Source organism: Lathamus discolor, chromosome 5 (genome assembly GCF_037157495.1).
Source record: "Lathamus discolor isolate bLatDis1 chromosome 5, bLatDis1.hap1, whole genome shotgun sequence".
Taxonomy (NCBI): Eukaryota; Metazoa; Chordata; class Aves; order Psittaciformes; family Psittacidae; genus Lathamus; species Lathamus discolor.
In genome coordinates, this window is record NC_088888.1 from 17856485 (window position 1) to 17876001 (window position 19517).

The 19517-nt window shown below is 36.6% G+C and overlaps 1 protein-coding gene across 2 annotated transcripts in view; it reads left to right on the top strand.

Moving 5' to 3' along the window:
• Window positions 1–19517, top strand: part of BIRC6 (baculoviral IAP repeat containing 6) — a 173959-nt gene that overhangs the window by 108220 nt on the left and 46222 nt on the right. For both annotated transcript variants that reach the window (XM_065679912.1, XM_065679913.1), the window contains exons 61-65: window positions 1589–1785; window positions 3962–4262; window positions 6825–7042; window positions 9382–9546; window positions 11356–11524. In XM_065679912.1, coding sequence (XP_065535984.1) covers window positions 1589–1785; window positions 3962–4262; window positions 6825–7042; window positions 9382–9546; window positions 11356–11524 — 1050 coding nt within the window. The remainder of the gene's footprint in view (window positions 1–1588; window positions 1786–3961; window positions 4263–6824; window positions 7043–9381; window positions 9547–11355; window positions 11525–19517) is intronic.

Below are 19517 nucleotides of genomic sequence, written 5' to 3' on the forward strand. Positions count from 1 at the left end.
TCCTTCTGTGGAAGGCTTACAGCTTTTTGCACTGTAAAGCAGAGGGGTGAGTCTTCCTTTAAAATCTTTATTTAAAAATTTTCCTCATCACAGAAAATCTAACCTTTCTTGTGGTCTGATCTGTTCATGTCATCACAAGCAATCCAAAATTGTAAGTCATGTTCAGCCTAGCATGGTGGAATCCTCCACTTCTCTGATACAAGGTGGTGATCTCTTACTGAGACCATCATATTTGCAGACATCCTCACCCACTATTTGTGATGATACAGAAAACTTCCGCAAGTGGTTTTTGTCTGTATCCTTAAGAGCAGTAGATGTAAAAGCTCTCTGTAAAAGTTTTATGTTTGGGCTCTTTCTTAGAAGGAAGATCCTGCTTTGGAGGTCTCTGTCCTCTTCTATTTCTCATAGCCTGTCAGGTTGAATTAGTGTGAATTGATGTACATACTCCTACACGTCCCTGACTTGATCTTATTAAATCTGATACTTTGATCATATTGCTCCATAGCTGCATGCTTCCCCTGCAGCATATCCATGATATATTTGTAATCTGGTGCTTCTTGCACATTAGAAAGTTGAGAATTAGGATAATAAGGACCTGCTGTTTCCTATTCCCTTTCAAATTAGGGAAAGATAAAATATCTGTGGTTAAAACTTGGGGAACAACAAAAAAAAAAAGGTTGTATCAGACTGATCACAGTTAAAAGATAGTGAAACCACTTGACCTATGCTGCTTTTTGATGTGGCTATGTTGTGAAGGCTTTGTGGACTACTGCCTTGTAGTATTTAACAACATAACTACAATACAGATTTTTTTAGATTATTGCTTATTCACTGAAGTTTTCCTGCAGTAATGAGCAAAGAGGTTGATTTTTTGCAAAATTAACTGTGGTAGGGTGCTGTATGTACAACCTGTGTGCATTGCTATGCGAAATAATCTTTTTTTTGTCTCTTGTACAAGATATTAGGGTGCTTAGTCATAAACTGGGAGGATGGAGGCGAGTAGGAAGTTAAAAATAAAAATCTTGATCTTTTTTATGAGGAAGAGTAGCATTAAATTTCACAGCTTTGGCAGACGGGCATTTGGACACCTCACAGAGAGGAGATGTGAGAATGATAGGTGTGGTGATACAACTTTATGGATGCCGAGTTAAATGATGGGAGGGAGAAATGTCCTTGTTCAGCATTTTTGAGGAAAAAGCAAGACTAATTTAAGTAAGCGTCTCCCCTTTCTTAAGCCATGAACTTAACCAAAGAGTAGCAAACCTATTTTCATCTCTAAGATGAAAGACAGTTAAAAAACGTCTTGAAGGTATAGATCAAGTTTTAATAAAACTTAAGAATGTAATCGTTAACATGTAGCTTCATATAAATAATAACAAGTTAAGATCTGCCATCACTGGCAAAAAAGTACCATGAATGCTTTAATTTTCTTTTGATATTCTTGCACTCATTCATTTCAGCTTCTCGCCTCAGGTTTTGCTTAAGGAGGAACTGGTACCTCTGAAGTCCGTTTTTAAAGTGAGAATGAAGAAATAAACTCAATATTGATGATGTTGTCTTAATTTCTCTTTCCTCTGTGTTTTTGTAGAGCATGTGGATTTACTGGGACCTTGCCCTGAAGATGAAGCCATCAGTCCTGGGGATGAGTGTATGGATGCAGTTCTAGATGAATCACTTCTTGAAACCTGTCCCATTCAGTCTCCACTGCAAGTTTTTGCAGGAATGGGTGGATTGGCCCTTATTGCAGAGAGACTCCCTATGCTTTATCCTGATGTGATTCAGCAAGTGAGTGAAAAAGTCAGTGTAAAAAACCATGCTAAAAGTGTGTGTGTGTGTGTGTGTTGAAGGATAGTATTTTCCTCATATTTCTTTATGGTTCACTTTGACATCTCAGTTATGTGGGAAGCTGCTTTAAAATAGGCAAGTGATTTTAACATAGCCCAGTCCAGGTAAATGTTATAGTCTGCTTGAGTAGCCATGTCCTTGTGGAGTAAGTGCGTGAATTTGCTGTTGCTGATTGCCTCACTTCTGTTGATCACCTCACTTAACCGTTAAACCATTTTTTTAACGGTTAAGTGAAATTTAGTTCTCAAAGCAGATTATATGATTTTATTTAAATTTACTATTGTAAATAATAAACAACTGTATAATCTTAATTATATTTGTAAATAGTAATTAGAAGATAATATAAGAAGTTGTATACTTATGTATGGAGTTTCTCTGGAGGCACTGATAGGCATTTCAAAAGTGTCAGTAGTGGCATTAGTGTGAAACTATTCCTATGGCTGCTGTTCTGGTACACAAACTATTAAAAAGGGAAAAATAACCTGTGAATTACTCAGATTCTGTTTAGCTTTATTTTTGAAATTTTGCCTGATACTCCTAACAGGAGAGACTGTGAATATCTATTGCCTTTGAAATTAAATTAATCATGAATTAATTCATGAACAGGGTGCTGTTCAGTACCCTGACTGCAAAACTATGGCAGGAATAGGAACCCTTTAGTGAGATCAGATAATTTATATTAATTCTTTGTAAAGAGTTCTGCAGAGATGTTTTAGAGGTCTGGTATCAGTGCAGTTCGGAAATCAAAAGTTAAGGAAATGTGTTCACATAAACAATTTTGAAATCCAAGACTGATAAAGTGTATTATGTATTGAGGAAATCTTTTTGAAGGGGTTCTGCAAAAGACAAAAGGCAACTTATGACCAGGAGAAATTTCATCCCTTTCTTCCTTCCTTTTACTATAGTCCTGAGAAGTTACTTTCTTTTCACCGTTATTTAGCTTGATGTAAGTTTGGATTCAAATAGTGAATAAGAATTCTGTGATCCATAAAACCAAATTAAGTGCAGTAATAGCAAATTGAAGATTCAGAGTGAACACTGATGAATTCTCCAGACCCTTCATTCATTAATTTTACTTTTATATTTGTCTAAGTCACTGATAGTTCTTATTCTCTTAATGTGTAGGTGATCGGAATAAATGCAGCTAAACATTGCTTTGACTTTTAATTAGGAATTTGGTATTCTGAACAAATTCTGCAAGGGCTTTTCAAGTTAATTTTTATGGTGCAGTCTGGTGATAAATACTAAAATTTAAATATGATTGCATCAGTTCATCTGAATAGCATAAAAGCCTGAAACTTCTGTGATGTTTAGTTGTGAGAGAGACCTGGCTGTCATACCTTCATTTTAACCTAATGTATGACTGTTTCCTGGGGAATTTTACAACTGTTACCCCTTAAACTCCAATTCCCATCATACTGCCTGGCTGCATAGTCCTCTAGTTTAATAGTCCTCCTGCATAGTTCATAAAACAGAATAGCAGACTGTTGTGTTAGGAGATTAATAATAATAAAGCTTGCCAAATCAATCTAAAGCCCACAAGGAGCACAAGATCACAGAATCACAGAATCACAGAATCCCAAGGGTTGGAAGGGACCTAAAAAGATCATCTAGTCCAACCCCCCTGCTACAAGCCTGCCGATATCTGGATTTCTTCTTAGTTTTTTAAAGGTATTATGATTAATTGTTCTCCTTTTTGCAGCACATAATTAAAAATCAGATACCTGAATTCACACTCAATGTTTAATGTTAAAAATAAAAGGTCAATTCCTTATTTAACTCTGATATATAAACTAATCTTTGTATTCTTTATTTCAGTGTAATTTGTTTCCTATGCCTCTAGATTTTAAGCAGCATGTTTTAACTGAGAGTTTTAGGTTGGCAAAACAGAGTTGCTTGCTTGTGTAGGCAGGACTTTCTAGAGCTACATTAAAAACACAACAGGTGCCCTTTTTAGTTGTCTCTCCTGGTCCCCGTATCTGTAAATGGTAGTGTATTTCATGTGACTTTTTAATGGAGTCCTATGGATGTCCTTTAGATCCTAACTTTAATAACATTTTTGCCTGTTTGATTGAATGAATGACTACAAAATTGTTTTGCTGTTTTTGCGGTTAAGGTGAGCACTCCAGTGGTTACATCAACCACACAGGAAAAGCAGAAGGACAGCGATCAGTTTGAATGGGTCACCATTGAACAATCAGGGGAATTGGTGTATGAAGCACCAGAAACAATTGCTGCAGAACCTCCACCGATCAAGTCAACAGTTCAGACTATGTCTCCCATACCTGCACATTCTTTGGCTGCCTTTGGTTTATTTCTTCGTCTCCCGGGCTATGCTGAGGTGCTGCTAAAAGAACGGAAACATGCTCAGTGTCTGTTGAGATTGGTGTTGGGAGTTACAGATGATGGTGAAGGAAGTATGTGCTGCAATTATTATGTTTCTTTGTAGACCACAGCTAGATCATTTTACTTAAATTTATTTACACTTTAATGCTTTTAGCAGGAAGTTAGAATTGGTTTATGCAGACCTGTGTTTCTATAACATCTTTGATAGCCTTTTGTCTCTAAATATTAAATTCTGTCTTGCAAAGTTTTTGTCACAGTCATCAGTGTTCAAGTGTTCTCATCTCGATGTCCCAGTAATTGTAAAATAACTGCTGATAAAACTTAGAGTGACACTGTCAAGATGACAGTGCATTCAAACAGAGCAATACAAGTAGCTGGATACACTCAAATAATTGAGCAAACATCATATAATTCTGCAACCAAATGCAGAATAATATGGATAGGAGCATAGCTCCAGTAGAATAAACTATTGAATAACACTGTTTAAGAAGAGAAAGATCTAACGGTCATAGTGATCAAATTAGCTAAGCAGGAGCTCTGCCTTAATGGTGTGAGTTCAGAGGGAGAAATGGGGTATCCTTCAATGAATGAACAGATTGAGTCGAGGCAATTTGTAGTCAGTGTCTGCAACCCAACCTGTCATTCTGCATGTAGTTCTAATATTTGTATTTGTTAGTGTTTTGAAAAACTGGAAGAGTGTATGTGAAAGATGTTTTCATACTTTTAAGACATTGCCTTTCATTATGACTTTGAAAATAATGCTGTTCTTTCCATGCTGCAGTCAACTGAAGATAGTCTATTCAGCAGTCTATAGAGTGGTGGATAGCATGGAGCTTATAAGACCAGCTGAGAAACTAAGAATCTTGTTTACTCTCCCTTCTGTTTCTTATTTCTGCCCTATCAAGCTGTAGGACAGTAGACAAGAATAAACTGGATAAAGCAGTTACTACCTGAAAGACTCATTTTTATATCCTTGGGTGGTTCCAGTCCCATGTTACTGCAAATAATTATTTTATTTCTTTTTAGTACTAAAAAGACCAGCTCAAACCCTTAACATCTGGGTCACTTTCATTTTTGTGTGTGCATCCACTATTGCTATTGGAATACAGGTCCAGAATCTTATTTTCCTGATAAGTAGGGGCTGCTTTCATTTTTGGCCTACATTTATTCATATCCAGTTTTTGCCCATTTATCATTGTGCCAGCATTGTTCATCATATATAGCTCTTTTTTCTTCAGTGCATTTGTTGAAAGGAACTGTCTTCCCTCCTAGCCTTTGTTTTTGCTGGACTAAACAATGAATTTGTCCATTCCGTAAGCCAAACCTCTGAATTCAACTCAATGAAATGTGGGATCAGTTTTACCCAGTAGCCCACATTCATTCTCTGTATATATTCTACTTTTCTGTTGAAAATGCTTTTTTTTTTTTTGTACACCTGGAACCTCGTTACTTGTTCACATAATGTGAAGAGCTAAACTTATATATCCATTTTGCTACTTGCAGTTCTGCCAGTATATCGGATGGGCTTCTTTTCCAGAGGTGCTCAGTTTTATTTATGAAGATCCCAGAGGACTTTTTGTTTCCTTTGTGTTACTGTCTTTACAGAGTGTCAGACAGATATAAATTAAGTCATGTGTATGGTGTGTGTAGTTATAGACATACAAATGTATACTTACATAGTATATACATACAAATATAGACACATGTATTTCAGTTTAAACATGTATTTCAGTTTAAACATGCATTTCAGTTTAGATATCAGTATGACAATACAGATGATAAACTCTAAGAATGAGGGAGAAAATATATTTAGAATGAAAAGCAAACTTCTCAACAGAGTTGGCTATTTTAAAGTATTTTCAGTTTTCAGATATCTCTATATATGCACTGGGGAAGGAATATGAAATGCATGGTAAAATACAGAAAAAATTGAGACAGTCTCTCATCTGAGTATGTTACATTAATGGTTCACTGTTATTTGAAATGTAGCTTCAAAAAGAAATAATTTTTGTTCATAATGCAGAAGGGTTAAAAATTTAAAATAATTCTACTACAAAACATGCAGCTCATTAATTTAAATTATGTTAGGATTTCGCCACACAATCAACTTGAGTAGCATCACAGATTGCACTGTGTCAGTGACTTAATTCCCACTTTAGGCACATAAATATGGAAGAAAAAAAAAAAGACAAACTGCAGCTCCTCTTCAGCTGAGCTGCTGTTAGCTGACTGTGTGCATTCTTTAATTTGCTGTAGCTGGAATTCTAGGGTTTTTTTCTTTAAATTAGTCTAAACCTCCTTTGTTTTCTTAATTCAGGAATAACAAGCTGAAGTGTCGTCAAATACAGGAGTATGCTCACTATTATTCACAGATTAAGTTTTCCCTCTGGAAATGGTGAATCAGATTTTATAACTTGGGTTCTTAACAAAATCCATAACAAATAAAAAAATATTCTTTCTTCTACACTCTTCCCAAGCTGAAATTTCTTCGTGAAGGTAGCTCACTGTATCCAAATGTTTAAGACCTTAGTAGTTTTCTGGATGTGTTTCTTATAGATTATTGCAGAGATTAGCAGGCTGTACTGAACTATTGAAAGAAAATATGGGTTTGATATTTTTCTTCTTCGATCTAGGTCATATCCTGCAGTCTCCTTCAGCAAATGTGCTTCCAACTCTGCCATTCCATGTGTTGCGCAGTTTGTTCAGCACTACACCATTAACTACTGATGATGGAGTACTGCTTAGGCGCATGGCACTGGAGATTGGGGCTATACATCTTATCCTCGCTTGTCTCTCAGCTCTAAGCCACCATGCACCAAGAGTGCCCAACTCTAGTCCCAACCAGGCAGAGGTAAGTTTAGCAGCAGCATTATTGTCACTGAGAAGTAGTAAGAGTTTTAACTACAGAAAAGAAAATAATCCCATCGCTTTCATTGTAGTCTTAATTTCTGCAGAGTTGGCATTGAATGAAAAACAAAAATAATTTAATAGAACTTGAATAAGTTAATTGTCCTTGCATGTTGCAAATGAACATAGTAATCATGAAATTTAACCAACAAAGAAGGCTTGTCATGAGGCATTAAGGTGTAATCAGTTTCTTTTATAAGACCTTCTTTTTCAGTGTATGAGAGGCATAATGTTCAATGGATAGTGGTTTTTTAATCCTCATTAGATAGCATGACCTCATTACCTTATTTAGTATTCATCATCTAAACTCTACTGGCTGCAAACTATTTCCTCTTAAATGCTTCACAAACAAATGAGTTGTGAAAATTAATGAATAAATGCAGCAATTATTTTATACCCATTTTACTGATGAGTAAATGATACCTAAAGACAAAAATTTTCCATAGGGTTCAAGATCCTGAGTGAATCACCAACATGAAACTTTTTCAAGGGTGCTTCCTGTATTATACCTTCTATTCAGAACATGTACCCCCTGTTTTTTTAAGATTCTGAGTTGCCATTTCTGCATAACACACCTATTGCCTATGCAAGTGTTTAAAAAAACTTCATGACTTGCCCTCTTTAGCATTGTTGTGGCAGAGGCTTGCACGAAAAAGTTCTTTGTGGCTAAATAGCTAGGTAGCTAGGTAGCTGCAAAGTATAGGGCTGTCTGTATTTTATCAGCTCATACTGAGGGGCTGAGCAAGAAAGAGATGAAGCTGTGCCTCAGAGTAATTCACCTTAATGCCTAGTCAAATTGAAGGGGAAGTTGAGATACTCTGCTTCTGGTGGGGTTTCAGGCTACTGGCACATTAACGCCTTAAATTTTTGTGCTTTTGGAGGGAAAGGGCAACCATTAATTTTTATCTCTGCTTCAGTTCTACCATGACCTCTTACACAGCTTGCTTTCTCATAATTTGCATCTGTCAGATGATAGATGGTAAGTTGAAACTAGAGATCCATCAAGCCTGCACTGAGGCTTATATTTCTGGGGCCAGGCTTTCCCTTGAGTGCTTAAAGTCAGTGCGTATGACAGTCCTCTTGAGTTTTAAAGGCGTAACATGTTAATGAATGATGCAATGAGCAGTGTCTGCATGAGAATAACTACACAGCTGTTTCATCACCAAGATGCATTACATTGCTGCTGTAAAAGTTAGATGGTGATTCCAGACTGCTCTCTCTACTTCATAGGTGGCAACTTTATTTACTGTTGTGGTAATTTCATATGTCATTTCTTTTCCTTCAAATATAACCTTTAACAAAGTTTATTGAAGAAGAACAGAACAGAAAATGAAACTTCAGAGCTGTAAATCAAGTATTAGAAATTAAAGTTGGGCATCTACTCAGATGCCTGGTTTCCAGTAAGGCTAATTGTCGCCCAGTAAAGAAAGTAGCAAGTGCTCAATGCTCCCCAAAATTAAGTCACTTGTTTAGGGTGCTGAATATTTAACTAGGAGAGCATTGATTAAAAAGTGCAGATCAGATTATTTTTTTTTTTGTTTGCATCCTTTTCACCAAATATATGGTAAAATTTAAAAATTAACATAAGTACTTAAATATTCATAACAGCCAAACAATATTATATTGGAGTTATGTTAGTAAAATGCAGTGAGGCAGACCACTGGAAAAACCTGAACAAGCAGCTTTGGAAGAATGCATTCTCTCAGATGATTTCAAGGACAAGATATTATGCCCCCCTGTCCCCCCCGTCCCCTTACCTGAAGAGGAACTATTTTGTGTTTCAATGCTATACATGTAACTTAAACCTCTTGCTATTTTGGGGCATTTGTTCAAAAGCAACATGTTTTAGCATCGCAACATTTCATTTTTGTGCTTTTGATAACATTTCTACTCCCATCCCCTTCGTTCTGAATACATTATTAAACTTGACTACATGCTAAACAGTAATAATTACAGAGCTGTGATGTTTACCTTGATATTAAGTAGCATTCTGATACCTTTCATCATTTAAGCGGTAGTAGTACCTTAAAAGAAAACAAAAATGGGCTTACCGTTCTGGTCAAATTGAAGAACCACTGACAACAATTTAGGGATGATCTGTACTGGAACTCCATGTGTGTGGCGAAGTCCTTCCTATCTAAAGCTTTGAATTTCACTGAATGCTGATGATATCTTTATGATGTTGATAAGTTGGGATTACATTCTTTTGCAGAACAAAGGTTTTCTAAAGACAATGTTCATAAGATGAAAAACATGAAATTATTGTGACTTTTCTTAACTTAGCCGCAGGTGTCAAGTACACACAACACTGCATCTACAGAAGAACAGCAGTTATACTGGGCCAAGGGTACAGGCTTTGGAACAGGCTCCACAGCTTCAGGATGGGATGTTGAACAAGCTTTGACTAAGCAAAGGCTAGAAGAAGAGCATGTGACCTGCCTTCTACAGGTGTGTAATAACAAAACTTTAATGATAAGTACTTGAAAAATTAGAACTGCATAGTAAAAATGGAGCTTGTATTTTTTTAAGTCATATAGCAGAGTAATTGTGGTCATTTGAACAAAAAATAATGTACAACCAACCACCTGTGTACATGAAAAATGGTATAGATCATGTTTTGAGTGGGGCTGTTTTCAAACATCACTAGGGTGCTGCATAAAAAAGACCAGCGTGGGTATGCCCGGGTGACAGTTCTGAATAGACAGTGAATGAAGAAGTATTCCAGTGTGTTTCCCTGGAGCTGTCACATACCTCTGTCAATGTTGCTGCATTCAATCAAAAGTAAAAATTGTCCATTAAAGGAGGAGAATGTGGGAACAGGCATTTTGGGCTTTATGCCAACTAATCCTACCTGTTAATTTCTCATGTATTTTTAGTCTGCTTCAAGGAAATGCCTGTGGTTGTTACTGGTGCTAATGAATATATTATATCAGTATAAGAAGACCTCATGCAGGCATACTATAAAATCATAAGTATGTCAATTAAATGACAATAGCAAATCACTAGTAAAAGTCTGCCTTCTAAATGCCTCATGCTAAGGAGAAGAAAATACTGCATAATTAGGCTTTTCAGTCCATTGTGAAATGGAACCAACCCCTGTTATCTTAGGTCAGCGTAGGGAAAATGAGATTCTGTCTAGTCGTGAAAAATTTCATGCACAGAACTGTCACCTCAGATGCATGAGCTACACTGCAGGGGCAGAGCACAAAGGAGATGAAATTTTGAAAATGCCATGACCTGACTGACGAAGTTATCATTTTGATATAATCAGTTATTTCAGTCACTGTAGATTACGAGGCAGAAGTATCATGTCTCTTGCAAAAGTAAATCAAATAAAATCTGAAACAACCTTCCTAAGCAAGAAAGTGCAAAATCACCTGAAGTAGCTCTCAACAGAGCTTCTAGGCAGTGTTTTGTATTATGCCATCCAAAGGTCTCTTCTCTAGAAAGGTTGTTTAGAGAAATTCTGTTGTATGGAGGTGCTGGTAAGATGCTGCAGCAAAATACCATGTTAATGGGGTCAGAGCAAAAAGGGAGTGAAATAAAGGAGAAAAGGCTGAAAAGGTGAATAGAGCCCCTGAGAGCTCAGATAATACAGCCTTTCAAGCCTTCTTGGTTTTACAGGAAAACTGCACAAATCAGTCCCATGGAAGTATGTTAGGCTGTACAGCACATGGTCAGGACCTGTGAAGGGAGGAGCAGGTGTGCAGTGTGAGGCGACTCCTACCTTCACTGTGGGAAAGGTTGCTCTTTGTTCACTTAAGCAAGAGCCATGCTCACAAGTGGTTGTTCCAAATAACTGTCATGGTCACTGTAACTTGTCATTTCATCTGTAAACCATGAAGACCCATCCAAAAGGAAGTTACAAATGTTTTTGAAACATTTGCAGTAGAACAAACAAAACACCACCAGCAAAACACACATCTTTTGTTGCTAGTTGGTGTTCTAAAGTGAATGGGACTCATCAGCTGCATGTCTCAGTGTGAGCCTGCAAACTCCTGCTTTGAGTAACTCCAGCAGGTTTGTCAGAATTCATAGTACTTGAACTTCTGCGGTAATTCAGAATTAGCAAAAGTTGTAATCATGATCTAATAACTGTATAGAATTTCTTCTGAGACATCTTTGGGACTGCTGAACTAAATACCAGTTCTGAATTGGCAAAATAGCTACTAAAGTATTGTGGCATCTACCTTAAGGGAAGGAAGTTGTTTTGCCTAAAATAGATAAATTTTGATGACATATTTTTGTGTATTTCAGGTTCTTGCCAGTTACATAAACCCTGCAGGGAGTACAACAAATGGGGACACCCAAACTAGCCATGAGGGGAGAGGACAAAACAGCACCGCTCTTCCATCCGTTCTCCTAGAGCTACTCAGTCAGTCTTGCCTCATCCCAGCCATGTCATCGTACCTCCGCAACGATTCAGGTAGTGTGCCATTGTCTCCTTCTAATCAAAGTTAGCTTAATTCTGTCAAATAAGCTATTATATGAACGATAGGTAGTTCTGGCTCTTTTGGAATACTTGCCAGTTTAGAATTGTACTCATGGAACATTCACTTGAGCCTTGGCAAATGAAATGATAGTGTTTGTTGAAACACTCGTTTGTTGTGAAAGTTTAACCTTTATTGTTTTAATGTGTTTTAAAATCTAAAATTAAATTCTTAAACGGTTGAAACTAACAGGAAGATGGTATTTCCATCTGAAAAGTTTATGTTTTAATTGTTCTACAGAAGATACATGGAGAGTACTCTATACAAGACCATGAATCTTATTGTGAAGAAAAATTATAATTCTGTAAGAAAAATGAGCAAGTATATGCCTGAAGTTGTAGTATTAGGGGAATTCTCTTTTATTTTGATCAAAGCTCTTTCTTCTTTGATTAGGAAATGCATAAATAAGCCTTTTATTGAAGCTGCAAAGTATTTCAAATAGCTGGGAACAATTGTTGGTTTGTTTGGCGGTTTTTTAAAGGGAAAACAAATGAGTTATGTTGTCATCACAGTTCTACTCATAATTTTAAAACAAAGATATTTTGATAGTTTTCATCCAGTATGTTGCACCTTAGCGTGGAAACCATTTCAGTGTACATGATAGCATCAAGCAGTATGAGTTAAGCAAATGCCCGTGTGGAACTCGTGGCAAAACCAGCAGATTGGGTTTGTGATCTGTGTTCAGTCTCACTACATGACAGGCTTTACTGGGAAGATTATTGATAAGCATTTTTTCTTCAGATAACTGTCAGCCTGAAGTTCTTGAACACTGTCTGAGCCTTAGGTTGAATTTTGGTCAGTTGCTTAGTTTGTAAAGATTGATTTAATCCTTAAGTAGCAGGAGTTGCTCCAAATCTGAATAATTTGGTTTTGAACCTTATTTTGCCTGCCCTGTTTTTGGAGTAACTGGTAAAATGTCTTACCACATTACTGCCGTTCTCAAATTTGGATGTCAGTTGTAGGGTTTGGTGATGTGAAATTCTTACAGCTTCTTTTTGAATTACACAGTATACTTTGTCTCCAAGGTAAAACAAATCATCCATGTCTTGAGTATTTACAAAGCTACATAGGACTAAAGCAAGAACGCAGCTCTCTTAATCTGTAGTAACTAGGGCATTACATAATCTTGTATGATGGAATTGAAGCAGTCCAAAAAGTCTGCTGGGGCCTTATAGTAAAAATAAAAATAAGAAGAGGTTTCATTTGCTGGTCTGCAGTATGACACCTCTCCCTAATTCTGCAATTAATTGCTTGCTTCTACTTTGCATATATTACGATGAGGAAAATGAAATATGTAGCTGTGTATGAGTTTATAGACCAGGCTCATTATCACAGATGAAAATGTGTAAACCAATGAAGTAATCTTTTGAACAGATACTCATAAATTCTTCTTTGTTGAGGTAAAGAAGGAAAAGTCATTGAAAGACCTGGCAAAAAAATGCTTGATTATCTGAAGGATGAAGCTGTTGGTTCTGAGCTACAGATGAATCACAGCTGTTGAAATTGCTTTTTGCTGTTTTCAGTAGAAAAAAAAGTATCTGTATAAGTCACCTTTAACTGGGAAAGAAGAGTCAGATACTGATAGAAGAGATGAGATACGTGGCTGGTAGTGACAAGTTCAGACTAGTTTGGCTTTCAGAGACCATTTGTTTTACCAAAGTACAAAGAAAAGGCAAATTTTCAGTGGCAAATGTTTGGTTTAGCTATGTTTTCCAGTGCTGTATTACTGTTATTTGTGGTTGGCAAGAGATGTTGAAATGTTGTGCTTGTGAATTGACAATTAATAAAGAGTAAACAAGGGAGATGCTTCCTGCTTTTTCATAAATTGATGTGTAGCTCTTAATGTAGCAGCTAAACTACCTTAAAGCAAAGCAAAACCTTGCTTTTCAGCAAAAAGCTTTTAGATTCTCTTCTCATTACAAATTCACAAAGCAAGAGGTTATTTCTATTGGAATTCAGAACCGTAAAATCTGAAGGTGGTTTTTCTTTGTTTGATCCAAGCAATAGTCTTGAATGTTTCCTGATGTATTTGTTCAGAAGTCAATACATACAGCTATAATTAACAATGTTCTTCTGGATTTAATAAAAATAATAACTTTGCAGGCTTATATCAGTCAAGCTTGCCTTTGAAAATGTAATTGGCTATCAGTGTGAGAGGGAGGATGACTTATGGAAAGAATACCTCCTTTTCATGAATGTTTGAGTCAGATGCATTGAGTTTGAATGGAGTCCGTGAAAGCAGTTTGTCTTGGTGATAGCCATGCATAATTCCAATGCAGTAATTACTGTTTTGTTCAAAAGCAGACAAATAATTCTCACATTACTGAGTGTGAACTGCAGGTGGTGCTGGGGCTTTCAGTGCCACTAGCAGAGTATCCGGAAACACAGCTAACAGATGCTGGCTGTCACAAGAGAGGTACAGGTTGAGAAGCTCTGGAGCTCTATTAAGCTCTGGTACAATGGTCATAAGATTGAAAAATTCACTTAATCTGTTTATGGTTGAAACATTTCAATTGTTGAAGCAGTAGAACAGATTTGAGTCTTTTCTGTTAGACCTGATCTAATTTCAGGCTTCTCTATCTTGAGTATCTCTTCTTCAACAGGGTTGAATGCTTACCCAGGGGGTGTAGGAAAGGAAACAGGATTAGTACTAACACTCGCATACATGGTGTTCTAATTTTGATACCAGTGTACCCTCTGCTGCCAAAAGGTACTTTCAGGGGGAAGAAGCGGGTAACTATAGTCTTCCTGTTACATGCTGGACTGTGGAATTAGGACACTGCATAAGGAATGCTAATAGAGTGTTCCTGGGTTCTGGCAACCCCAGCAGGAACAAGCTGTGCTGGGCACAGCACTGATGAGGAATAACAGTTTTCAACAACTCTGTAACTTTCTCATACCTGAATGGGTGCTGGTGGGACCAGTTAAAGCCTACCCTTATGCTTTGGAGGTTTTGGAGGTCAACTAGTTTTTAGGTTTTGCTGTCAGTAGTTGCAGTAACAGTGATCACACACACACGTTTCTGTCATATGCATAAAATGCTGTGGGAGAATTTTTCTCTAAAAGAAATACGTTCAGTGAAGCTGCAGATAGGCTGTTTGCATTTGTTGCAAACAAGTGGCTGATGCCACTGTGGTGATACAAGATAGTGAGCATTTTGGTATTGATGAGAATTTTATATTTTGTGTACAGATGCTCAGTTAGGTATAGGTGTGATACATCCTGCTTGCAAAGTTGGCTTGGCAAAATTCATGAACAGTTCCAGTGTCATTATAAAGAACTGGCCCATGTCACAGTTAAAAATTTCTCTACTTTTTTGTTGTTTAAATATGTTTCACCATCCCTGTGTAATTTACCCAAAATGTACATGGACTAGATTGCTATCTAGGTTTTTCTAGGTAAAAGGAATATTGATCACGTAAGGAGTCCTCACATAACATTTAAGAAACCTCCTCACCTTGAAGCAGATCATTACAAATGAGATTGCTCTGACACTTCCTGCAGCTTCATCTGCATCAGAGCAAGGTGATTGTGGAGTCCTTGAAAACTGTGAACTGACCACTTCCATTAACTTCTATAACTGCTTTTTTTAGGTTTAGCTGTCTATGAAGGACTTTGCTTATTATGCAAGATAGCTCTAGTCACAAGGAGCAATAGCTGCTTCATCCTGTTTCTTGATCATTTTTTCCTGTGTTTGTTTTGTATCTCATTATGGCATTACTGTGGCTTTTATGGCCTTTCATTTTACAAAGGAAAAATGTCTATCTTGAACATGGTGAGATTTTTTTAATTATTATTATTACACTTGTGTTTATTCCTAAGGACTTAATTCACATTTGCATTTATAAAATTGATGTTATTCTTCTATATTACGGAACATCTGGCAGGTACTTGTTACGATAGTTATGCACACTTGACACCAAAAGTTGTCATGTAAAATCTTTTCACTTTTGTATTTTATATAGGACATTTCATTTAAAAGAGTTAGTGCTGTAGAACTCTTATAAATGTGAACACTTCTCTCCTTGAACAAAATGCACAACAATAAAATTACAGTGTGCAACAAGAGGTTCCCAGCAAATGTGTGACTGGCAGATTCTAACTCGAGTACATGGCTACTTGAAGGTCTAGATTTTGTTGGTAAGTAAGAGCTACTTGACTGGTGGACCTAGATTTATGAAGACTAATAAAAGCTAGTATTTACAAGTGGGGAAGGAGAAGGCAGTAGTTAATGAGGTTTGCAGAGAGAAGGCAGTGGAAGGGAATCATGAAACAGAAGGAAAATCAAATGACTTCTAGGACAGGGGCTGTCTGTTTTGTTTTGGGCTTGGACAAGAAAAAGCCCAGTGAAGCTGGGATTTATCAGTGATACCACAATATTAGGTAGAATGTTCATGCTTAAAAATGTACTAGTTTGTCCATAAACTAGTATCTAGGAAACCCTGAGATGACTTAATTTTAAAGCTGAAGAGTGCAAGTTTTATACCACCTGTTCCTTGGAAGACAGACCTCATTGCAAGTTGCAGAATTCTCTCTGCTTTAATTCCTAGGCCTACAGGAAGCAGGCAATACTATGGTTTTAGCTGGGGTTTTATTGCGTACTCCCCATTTAGACACCCGTCCTTCTTTGGTGGACAAAGTTTCCATGTGATGCTGTCAGCATAGCTCGTGTCATTAGATTAGCTCACTCTTCCTTGGGTTTGACTGCTGAGAAGAGATGATGCATTTCTATGTGAGAGTTTTACTAAAAGGATTTTGTGTACTGACCAGCATGTTCCACTTTGTAAGAGTCCAATATTTGCTTTTAATGAACCTGTCATAGTTTACCAAGTACTGTCACACCCTGGACTTGTGGAGTCATTAACAGTTGTGCTCCTTTATCCTGCTGTCCAATACCTCATTGTGAACTTCATTTAGTAAGTTCTATGGACAAATCTGTTGAAGGTGAACACACTGAATTCTTTTTTCTGCCTCTTTTGATATACCTTTGTTAGTTAGTCCATTGTAGTCATACTTTTCAGGCCTTGCCTCCTTATCTCAGAGCTTAAACTATCCTAGAGTGCCTATGGAAGTATGGCATTTCTTTTCTACTAGTCATACTTATTTTGAAGGCATTATATGGTGTTGTTCTACTGTTTGCAAAGTAGTCCAGTTCCACTGGACTGAGTAGGCTCAGTGCTTTAGGAAGTTTGTGTTCTCTTACGGCTATCTGAAGTTGGTACACTGAGCTCATTCAGCTAAGAGTGTACTACATCTTTATTCATTGCTGAAGGCGTAAAGGTACTACTGTGGTGAAAAGTTTGAATCATCATGAAATTCTACTTTTCCATAGACTACTGCCTTTTACTGTATCTAATAAGAGGTGGTTGCTGTTCTGATAATTCATGTCTTGGGTGGCATCATCTAGTATGGGGCATCCTTGCCAATGGCAGGAGGGTTGGAACTAGATGGTCGTAAGGTCCTTTCCAGCCCTAACTATTCTATGATTCTGTGTTGTTGAGATTCTTATGCATATATTGGGTTAAATGTTTAAGAACCAGAGCTGTATACTGAGCTCATTTAACTAAGGTAAGACTTAAGTCTGCATGAGTGTAATAGAGGACAAGTATTACCTGTTAGGGGAGGACATTGGACTTACATTTTAAAACAAAATATAGCTTGTATGCCAGGGCAGTCTCTAATGATACTATTACCCTTTGACTTTCTTCAAAGGGTCAAAGCCTTTTACTGTAAGTGAAATTAAAAGTACAGTGGCAGTTTAGATAGACAGTATATAATTACTGAAATTAAAAATTCCACTGGTTTTCATTAATGTTAATGAACTCATTCATAGGAAGAAGGAATGATGCTGAACCCTTGCCACATTTGGCTAAAACTTTGGGTTTGCTTTTTATCTGTTTTACTGTTGAAGTGTTTGCAAAAAAAGGTGCAGTGTCTCACTCCAGTGCTGATGTAGTAGTCGATTCACAATTTTGAGAAGAGAGCTATGCATTGAAATGACATGAAATAAAACTGTTTATTTATTTCACAGAATTGACAAGTTTTAAATAACTTCAGGATCAAAACAGCAGTAATTTCTGCCTGAATTTTAGATTTCTGTTCAGTTTTCAGGTTCTTGTAACCTCTCATTTTAAGACCCATCTCAAATATCCTTGTATTACAAGATTAATGCAATAATATCCATAAGTATGTTGATACGTCAATATGAAGTACATTGAAGAATTTAATAATGTATTGACTCTATTCTGTAGTCTTAAATAAAGATGAATAACCTGCATAATTCCTGTAGAATGTAGCTTAGTTTTATAGAATGCTTTGGTGGTTCATGTACTGAAAATAAGTATAGAATACCAGAGACTTGCTGTAGACCATGGACAGTGAATAAATTTTCTTGTCTGCACATGCTTCCTTCCAGTGCAGCCTCAGCTCTGTTTATCAGTTCTTCTGGTTGAGCCAGTATTGGTTCAGAGTGCAGACCCAGAATATACCATTGTCTACCTCATTCATCCTTAAATCAGTATTACAGAGTAGATTCCGCAGCTGATGGAAATACCATTGCCAAATTCATTCTGTTCAGGCTCCCTGATCTTATTTTATGCATGTGCTTGTTTCAGAGTGACTTCCAAAGGCTCAGTTGGTGTAGCAGTAATGAGGTTGTATACAGTAATAAGCTATCACCTATACAAGGGATGTATTGCTCTGCTTTATCAATTTATGGAAGGGCTGGATATAGCTTTGCAGTCTAGGAGAAGGAACTTTTCAGAAATGCAGCTCCTTCATTGTTCCTCTGTGGCACGTGTAATACTAAAAAGGGTATTTAATAAATTGTTTCCTGATTGGTTTTTTGGGTTTTATTTTTGCTCTCTGTGTGTGTGTTGATTTTTTTTATTTTTACTGTGGTTTTAATCCTAAGCTTCCAAAAGTAGCTTTTTCTTTTAGAAGATATATGCAAGACGTATTAATGTCTTATAATAATGTCTTAATAATGTCTTAATAATACAAAAATCTTCTATGATCTCAGACTGCAGTTTGGATCCAATTCAAAGACATACATAGATGTAATTTAAAAGGTAGAAACAGTTTCATCAGTTTCAGTAGATGGAACATGCGTAAGAGCTGCAATTCTGGGCCTCAGTCATAAATGGTACAAAAAGGGAAAAATCTCTTCAGAACTTGGTCCAGAAACAGAGAGTACACTCTTCTGGGTAGAGATGATTAAACCTATTCTCCACGTAACACCATGAATCCTTGTGTGGTATGTTTTATTTCACTTGAATATTAGCATTAGGATGAAAACATGAAAGTTTTTTTTACTTATGTTAAACACATTCTAAAAATGGCAATATAAAAAAAGTAATTTATGATTTTTTCTTATGGAGAATATGTATAGTGTGCAATTGTAATTATAAATATTTCTTAAGTACTGAAACTATTCTTTATTTTTTCACACCACTTGAAACGATTTTTAATTGGGGAAGCACATTGTCAATATAGCATGAGGATTTCAAATACAGATTTGGGAAAGGCAAGAAAATCTAAGCTTCTTCAGCTTTCCACAAGACTAATAAAAATGCTATGGAATATAGTCAATAGTTAAAATTTTATTTGTAGTATTACAATTTTTGGTGTTCTTTTGGTGAAACAGTGTTCTTGTTTCCACACTTATTATACATCAGTGTAAATTATAAGCCTAAATTATAGTGATCTAAAAAGAAAACCTTTTTGTTTGTTTTCTGGTCTCAGCTATGAAGAGACAAGTTGCACAAAACCATAGAAAGCATCATGGGGCTTGCTTATTTTTACTTATATTTAATTCATCTCTTTCTATGTTTTCATTGCTTTCAGTGCTTACATTTCTTGCTTGTTTGCTGACAATCAAACAGTGCCATCTCTGTTTCTGTTATTTGAATTTCATCTGTTATCATTGAG